Source organism: Stomoxys calcitrans, chromosome 1 (genome assembly GCF_963082655.1).
Source record: "Stomoxys calcitrans chromosome 1, idStoCalc2.1, whole genome shotgun sequence".
Classification (NCBI taxonomy): domain Eukaryota; kingdom Metazoa; phylum Arthropoda; class Insecta; order Diptera; family Muscidae; genus Stomoxys; species Stomoxys calcitrans.
In genome coordinates, this window is record NC_081552.1 from 108,087,469 (window position 1) to 108,096,686 (window position 9,218).

General features: G+C 40.6%; 1 protein-coding gene across 1 annotated transcript; it reads right to left on the reverse strand.

Annotated features, from left to right (window-relative positions):
• Positions 1-246: 246 nt before the first annotated feature.
• Positions 247-8,971, reverse strand: LOC131994150 (uncharacterized). The gene is made up of 2 exons (XM_059360548.1): positions 8,881-8,971; positions 247-1,439 (listed from the first exon to the last, which is right to left on the reverse strand). The coding sequence occupies exons 1-2, from the start codon at positions 8,895-8,897 to the stop codon at positions 626-628; spliced, it is 831 nt and encodes a 276-aa protein (XP_059216531.1). The 5' UTR covers positions 8,898-8,971; the 3' UTR covers positions 247-625.
• Between the last annotated feature and the right edge of the window lie 247 nt (positions 8,972-9,218).

Consider the following 9,218-nt stretch of genomic DNA (forward strand, 5'->3'; position numbering starts at 1 on the left):
ATGGGGTCATAATGCACAATCTGTAAAAATTTCAAGAAAATCGGTTCAGCCATTTCTGATTCAATTGGATCAACTAAATCCATTTGAAAACAGCCTTGCATAATGTTATTGCTACTAATCGCTTGGGGTGGCTTAACGCCTATTGTACAATTGTGAGGTTTTCTGCAATAGTGGACTGTATTTTAGTGTGAAACTCACAATTGTAAACCCATGCAAATAGAACAAAAAAAATAGAAAAAGCCAGAGTTAGGTTTATGCAATTCAAAGTTTATTTTTTGGTCTCCGTAAAGAGCTTCGTTCTTACCGTAGAGTAAGCTGGTTTCTTTTTAAGTGAAGAGACAAAGTATTTCATACATAGCAAAAGGGCTAATTCAGCGCAAGGTGAATTGGAATATTATTTCAAGATGGAAACTATTGGGCAATTTGAGCGAAAGCTCTAGCCTTTGGTGAGGTTGATTGTGCCAAGGGTTTCCATTGATGCAAACTAGCAAATATTTTAACCGTTAAATTCAATTTAAAAATCCACATTCATTATAAGAGTAATTCATTATTAACTTATTATTAAACTTAACCTACTTTGTTGAACACAGTTCAACATGGCGCCACCTCTTGCCGCAGTGCAAAATTAGAGAGTACAAGCTCCTGAAACCACCCAACCGAAAATGGTGCTTTGTAATACTGGCATATTCTTTGAAGTCTGTATAAGACCAGCCCGTAGAACGGAGGCCACCAAGTCGCTACCAATAATTATTTCGACATCCTTGGGATTATAAAAGTGAGGATCGGCTAAGTCGATTATGTGGCCATATATGCTTTGGAATTTTTTATCGGATGATGTTGGTGGCATAGTAATTGATAGGTGGTTTTTAACTAAACCGCGCACCTGCAATTTGGTCGTATGGTCGTGGTATGACAGAAGATACACAATACAGAACTCTTTATCGTCGGCTATAGTTGTTGGAAGACTTAAACGATGTACAAGCGACTTTGCAATGAGTGTTTGTACTTGACCGGAGCTTATCAATAATCTTGCCTTTTGGGGTCCCTCTGTTGTAATAATTTTGGCCAAAGCGGTTGGCATAAAAACATTGGTAGGTAATTTTTTGCCTAGTCTTTCTTGGACTGGTTTTCTAGTCCCCTGTTCCTTTTTCGACATGGAGTTCTTACATTGTGTGACCGGGTTGGACAGATTTTTACTTCGGTTTTCCTCTGACTGTTGTTGTATTTTGTCGGTATGAAGCTTAGTGTGGTGCGCTTTGTTACATACTTCACATTTATTACGAGAGCGACACCATTCCCGAGTATGTGATAGGCAAAGGCAATTAAAACAATAGCCACGGCTTTTGACAGCTTCCCATCGTGCTGCTACTGACATTCGATTAAAATCAGGACACAATCTCAGATGATGTTGACTTGAACATACTCGACATTTGGCTTGGCTGTTGAGGAAATTAGGGTTAAGTTTGAAAAGAAAAGAGACAATACGGCTTTATAAATCAGGCAACTGGCAAAATACAAAGCTTGGTTAATGGTCGAGTGACGAGTCCATTTTGAGTCCGGATTTCTGCTACTCGAACCCTGGAATCAGAACCCATAAAAACTCTTTCAACCCTTCCTAGTCGCCATTCTGTTGGCGGCAAAAGATCATCTTTCACTACGACGAAATCGTCCTTCTTCAAATTAGCCTGAGCTGTTTTCCACTTATACCGCCTTTGCATATCCGAGATGTACTCGTTTTTCCATCGTTTAGCAAAATGGATCTGTAAGATCTTTAATTTTTGCCAACGGTTGATGAGCGACAAATTGTCTGAATAACATTCCGGAACAGCAACTAATGGTGCTCCTTTTAATAAATGCCCAGGCGTCAGCGGAATGAGCTCAGAGGGATCTTCGCTTATTGGAGAAAGTGGCCGGGAGTTAAGGACACTTTCAATGCGTACCAGTAGGGTCGTAAATTCCTCAAACGTAAATTTGATATTTCCAGCAGTCTTCCTCATATGAGATTTCATACTCTTTACTCCGGCTTCCCACAACCCCCCCATGTGGGGTGCGTGGGGCGGAATAAAATTCCAAGTGAACCCATGTAAGCCAAATTTATTCACAATATGTTCTTCGGACTTCTGAAGAAACTGGCGATACTCTCTTTGTAACGCCCGGCTGGCCCCAACGAAATTGGTTCCGTTGTCCGAAAATACTTTAGCAGGTAGTCCTCTCCGTCCAACAAACCTGTCAAAGGTTGCAAGGAAGGCCTCTGATGTCAGTTCCGAACATGATTCTAAATGAATAGCGCGTGTTGAAAAACAAACGAATATGGCGGCGTATCCTTTCTGTATCTTTGAATTTCTCAATCGAGATGTTTTGACATCAAACGGCCCAGCAAAGTCAATACCCGTATAGGTAAAAGGTAAAGAAAACGTGCAACGCTCAGGGGGTAAGGCGGCCATGATTTGATTATGAATCCTATGTTTGTAAATCGTACAAATCTTGCAATTTCTAACGCACTGTTTGACAGAATTTTTTAACCGTATAACGTAAAATTCTTGTCGAATTGCTCGAAGCATCAGGTTATTTTCCGCATGAAGTAAAACCCTATGGGTAAATTCTATAAAGAGTTTGCAAAGTCTAGCCCTTTCCGGCATTATAATGGGATGCCTTTCATTGAAGCTTAAGTTGGAATCAGATAAACGGCCGTTAACTCTCAAAAGTCCTTCTTCGTCACGAAACGGATTTAGTGTCAGCAGCCTACTTTTTTGACTGATAGGTAAGTTATTCTCTAGGGCCCTATATTCAGAAGGGAAATACGCAATCTGTGCCAATTTTACCAATCGGTACTTCACAAACAATAATTCAGCAGCGGTGATGTAGTCCTTCCGGTTTTCCAACAATGGTTTGCGCTGGCATCTCTGTGCAAACCGAAATACGTAACAATAGACGCGCAATGCCCTATTGTAAGAAGAGAACCTTTCCAAAATGTCCTCTTGGTCGCTCTGTATGGTAAATGCCTTAGTTTTCCTTTCGCAATTAACTTCAGCTAATGTTGGCTGTTCTGGCCACTCCGTTGGTTCTTTCAGCAACCAATCAGGTCCGTTCCACCAGAGTCGTCTGTTTCTCAACTCCACGGCCGTACATCCTCGAGACCCAATATCCGCTGGGTTGTCACCACTTGGAACATGCATCCAACTAGCATTTCCAACATTGTCCAAGATCCTTGAAATCCTATTTGCGACATAGGTATTCCATTCGAAGGGGGGTTTTCTTAACCACGACAACGTAATGGTCGAATCTGACCACAAAAAAATATGGCAGTCTTTAAATTTTAAATTCTCGCCAATAGACTTTATAAGCCTTGCCAACAAAACAGCACCGCATAGTTCAAGCCTCGGTAGGCTAATTGTCTTCAAAGGCGCCACCTTGCTCTTGGCCACCAAGAGGAATGAAGAGTTTCCATTGTCCCCATTCGACGTCTTTATGTAAACACAGGCGCAATATGCCTTCTCAGAAGCATCGCAAAAACCGTGTAGTTCAACATTCTCATTCTGAGTGCAATGTACCCATCTAGGGATTCTGAAATCGGCGATATCACAAAAATTCTGAACGAATGATGCCCATCTCTCCAACGAATGCGGCCTGACTTCCTCGTCCCAGCTGGTACCATCAATCCATAACTGTTGTAATAGCATCTTGGCAACAATAATGATTGGTGATAACCATCCAGCTGGGTCAAACAATTTCGCCACCAAAGACAGAATTGTTCGCTTTGTGATATTCCGCGGAGGCAGATCAATAGCGCAAACGCTATAGAAAAAGTCGTCAGTCATAGCGTTCCATCGTATTCCCAAAATTTTCGTCTCACTACTATCTTCAAACATCAAAAAATCTTCGTCAAAAAGATCGTCTTTTGGAATTCCTTCTAGCAACTTCGTATTATTTGCCATAATCTTTTTGAGCGGAAATCCCGCTGACTCCAGTACATATTTCAGCTCGAAGAGCGCTGTCCTTGCTTCCTCCAAACTATGCCCACCAGACAGTATGTCATCAACATATGTCTGATCTTTAAGGATAGCTGCGGCCACAGGATAACTTTGAATGTTGTCCTCACTTAGCTGCAGCAGTGTCCGTATCGCCAAATATGGAGCGCAATTAACTCCAAATGTGACCGTCTTCAAAGCATAATCTTTAACTGTATCAGAAACAGACTCCCGGAATAAAATCCTCTGATATTGATGGTCCCTTTCATCGACAAGTATTTGCCGATACATTTTCTGGATATCTCCTCCAAACACAAATCTAAATAACCGCCATCGTAAAATGACGTTCATAAGATCATTTTGTAGTGCCGGACCCGTATAAAGTACATCATTCAAGGAAAAACCACTAGTAGTCTTCTTCGAAGCATTGAAGACTACTCGAATTTTTGTAGATCTACTTTCCTGTCGTATAACGGCATGATGTGGGAGGTAGAACGAAAAATACCGCGCACCATCGGTAATCTCACTAGAATCCGTCAAGGTCATGTGATCGAGCTGTAAATACTCGTTAAGTACGGCAGAATATTCGTGACCAAGATTGGATGAATTCCGCAAGGATTTCTCCATTCGGAAGTATTGGCCCAAGGCCGTCCTACGGGAACTACCCAAGTGAACATCCCTTGGAAATCCAGGTTTAAATGGCAACCGAACCACATACCGTCCATCATCACGACGTATTGTCGTTTCTCGAAAATACTTCTCGCACCATAGTTCCGAATCAGATTTCTGAATTTTTTCAGGAATCTCTTCCGTCTCCCAGAACTTTCTCACCGCCTCGTCCAAAGACACATCTGAAGTCCACGTCGCAAATGAAGTCACAATTCTCTCCTCTGGAGGACCACTCACAAACCATCCGAATTCAGAGTCTTGTGCCATGAGTCCACCCGAGATATTCCGGCGAATACCTGGTTTCAATATCTGTGGCAGAATATCACTGCCAATCAGTAGGTCTATTTGGGCCGGCTTATAAAAATAAGGATCCGCTAACTCCAAAGATTCCAGATCACTCCAATCAGTGATCCTAGTATGTTCGGTTGGCATAAAATGATTCAGACTCCTAATCACAACAGCCGTGGCCGGTAATGAGAAGTCGGATCTACGAGACCTGAGATTTATCCGACATACTCGTGAAGAGTTCTCAAGGGGTGTACCGCCAAGGCCGGATATCCTTGTAATTGATCTCATCGTAGGGATTGAAAATCTCTCAACGACCCCACTCGCCAAGAATGTCTCCTGAGAGCCTTGGTCAATAAAAGCACGTACCGTAAACCGGTGGCCCAAGTGGTCGATATCCACTAATGCAGTAGGAAGTACAGTACGATGCCCCGACTGAGACAAATTAACCTGCACGTCATTATCGAGACCCGAATGAGACATTATCTCGGCCGGAGGTCCGTCCTGATTAGAATCAAGATGAAATGACTGGGATTGAACCTGAGAACTCATAGAACGGGTTTGATACCGTCGAGAATTTTGAGTCGATTCAGCATGCAAAAAGGTGTGGTGTGTCGCCTGACAAACCTGACATCGGCTACTACTACGACAGCTGTTCACACTGTGTCCATGTGTCAAGCAATTAAAACACACCTGGTTCTGCTCAGCATATTTCCTCCGCTCGGAAACTGTCATAGCCTGGAATTGAGGACACTTTCTGAGTCTATGCTCCTCACCACAGATTCTACATTGGCGATATGTACCGTCAGAACTGACATGATGATTTTGGGACCGTTGCACCCCCGCGTTCGAGTTCGACCCAGGTCTGCGAATATCGGATATAGACTCCAATAAGTCCAGTCTCTTCGATATAAATTCATTCAATCGGTTCCATGAAGGCATCTCCTTATGGTCATCAATGGAATTTTCCCATGCCGTCAGTGTCTCCTCCGGCAGCTTCGAAGACACCCAATATACCAAAATAGGATCCCATGCCAAAACAGAAATGTTATATGTCCTCAAAATCGAAATCGAGTTATTCATAGTGTATTGCAAATTCCGTAAGGATTTGCTTTTCTCAGAAACTACATTCTCCAGGGCAAAAATCTTCCTCAATTGGTTATTAATGAGAATTCGTCTATTCTCATATCTCTGTACCAACGCATTCCATGCCAATCTATAATTGTCGTCCGAAAGGGCGAATTGTTTCACTATTTGGCCGGCCTCTCCGCGTGTCTTAGCTCTAAGGTGAAACAATTTCTGAGCGGCAGATAGCTTTGGGTGCTTATCGTAAATAGCCGAGAACATATCGCGAAAACTTGGCCATTTTTCATATCCCCCAGAAAAGATCTCCGTATCACACGGTGGAAGCTTCAACGAAAATGATGTGTCAAGTGGAGATGCCCCAGCAGTCTCCGAACCGATAGGCACCTTGGTCGCCTTTTGTCTTTCAATCTGAAGCAAATCCAATATCTGTGCCTTACATCCCTTGTAGGTTTTACATGATACAGAAAATTTTGAATGAGTCGATTGCCTCATCTCTTTTGTATACGCCGGGTCATCTGACGTCATCTCAGACTCATATATCTGCACCAATTGACGCCATCGACGTTCTAAATCATCCAACTCTACTTCCAAACTAGAGGTCGTATGATCTTGAATTGGTATGTCAGCGAATGCCGCGCAAAATGTGACCACTTGGTCCGAAAAGAAAACGAATCTTTGTGAATTCATCTCTTAAGTATCTTGTCTCCCTTTACCCACAATAACAGAAATATCAACCGTATAGTTGATCAAATTATCAAATAAGGGATTTTATCTAAAAATACTGCGTAAACAGTATTTGTGTCAGGCCAGTATCCCTCTTATTATCCAATACAATATCCACCTTAAATCAGCTATATCCGTTTCAAAATTATGTCGCCTAATACAATCAAAGCCGACTGGGTATAAAAGTATCTAAGCGTAGTGCTATCCTAGAAAAATTCTAGCCCGAGTCAGGAAAGGGGTATTCAATGCAGTTTGAACTGGCGAAATAAAGAAATGAGCTAAAAAATCATTTCTCTTAATATAAGGTCATAAAATCAAACAAAATTATAAAAAAAAATTTCCACCAAATATCCGACAAGGCACTGAAATGGTTTCTATATCAAGAAAAATAAATCGTTTTACCTTTTACTTTCGCAGCAGGTAAAATCAGAGTATCTATTCCTCAAAACCTAATTCCAAACAACTTCTGAAAGAAAGATACCAAACAATTTCTCTTCCTTTAAAAAGCTCTTACTCGGCTTTCTCAGCGAATAAATCTAATATAACCGTCAAGTTTTGATCACAGCAGGTGTAAAATTAGCTTCCAATCTACGTTCCTGAAAGCAGTTTCTTCTCGACAGACTAATAGGCGTACGAATTCGCATAGAAATGCATTTCTATCATTTGGCCTCAAACCAAATATAGGTATTTAATTTAAACCTAGAATAGGTTTATTAGTAAAATAGAACAATCTATTTAAGCATTCCACTGTTCGCATATCTAACATTGAACATAGCTGTCGCTGTTTCTTCTACCGGGTAGCACGCTCCGAATGTGTTTTCAAATCCAATCTTCTATGGTAATGCCACATAAGAAACCAATATTTCACGTATAATTCAATGCACTCATCTCGAGACACTAGGTATTTAAGAAATTCATCAGGCCTTCCTTCTAAGTCAAGAAAATCTCTTCCACTTTCGTCTCTCAAAGGTCAAGGAAACATCAATCCTCTTCCTCTATTTAATACCAATCTTCTAGATATACTCTGGTTCATAAATTCGCATAAGATGGAAAACCAACATATAACTTTGATAAAATTACGTATAAAATAACTTGTTCATTTATAATTCCAGATCCAAATATTTATTTACAGTTAAAATTCATAATTCTTGCAAAATATTTAGTACTTCAAAGTTCTGACCCACCTTATGGTACGGAGCCAAATCTCTTTCGCTGGCTTGGTATACCTAATTTTCGTGGACAGAAAATTGTTGACACTTCCTCCTCATGAATTCGATGGGCAAAGCAAGCTGCCAAACTGTATGCATCAATCCTCTCGCTCTCCTATGTATATGCACTTGTTCATTCAATCGCCACTAGTTACACTCATTAGTGTAGTCTTCACTATCATTCACTTTCAAATTAATTCTCCCTCTCTAAGCTGTTGCGACATATAGTCTTAAAATTTTGTCTCATTCCACTTAATTAATAAATTAAAACTCCACAAATCAATTTTGGCATACTTGTCATTCACACGTGAAACGATGGGTGCAGTGGAGACCATAACCGTCAAACCAAGCTGTCAACTGACATTTACTTCATAAACGCCCCCAAAGGTCTTCGCTCAACTGCGAAAGAATAGAAGGAGGAAGTAATAGATAAAGCGCAAAAACAAAATAACTATGCATAGATGGAATAACAATTTAAACTCAGTCACAACAAAAAACCGGTTACGTTATCTGAACCAGAGTAACAGTGTCGATGAAAATAAGAGACGACAGTAAGATCTCTTGCCAACAGTGACTCCTACATCAAGCAATCAGTCAAACCTCTTAAAGAGCAAACCAGACGGACATGCACTAATTACCAAGAGAAAATGTAAGAGCTTCCGCACGAGGGCATTTAAAAAAAATGTTGCTAAACATTCAGATATGATGCGCCAAATTCTAAATTACGCTGATTACGCTCTTTAGGTTCGTATCTCTTTCCTTAGCAAAGCTATGATGTAACATTCGTAGAAATGCACATGGATATGTAATCCAGATTTTTTTTTTTAATTTTCTCGTTTCGTAAAAAACAATTAAATGAGCGTTCAAGGGGTTACCATAACACTTATATTTTGCCGAGTTTGCCAAACCGTACTATTCTTTTTCATCCAAACTTAACGTACCTGTGTTTTTGGCTCATCTCCAAATATAAGTAACTTCTATTTATTAGCTGTCAATTTCCTCGTAAAAGGCTCGAAAAGGACCATGTACAATCCGGTTCGAAGGACCATGTACAATTGTGAGGTTCTGCAATAGTGGACTGTATTTTAGTGTGAAACTCACAATTGTAAACCCATGCAAATAGAACAAAAAAAATAGAAAAAGCCAGAGTTAGGTTTATGCAATTCAAAGTTTATTTTTTGGTCTCCGTAAAGAGCTTCGTTCTTACCGTAGAGTAAGCTGGTTTCTTTTTAAGTGAAGAGACAAAGTATTTCATACATAGCAAAAGGGCTAATTCAGC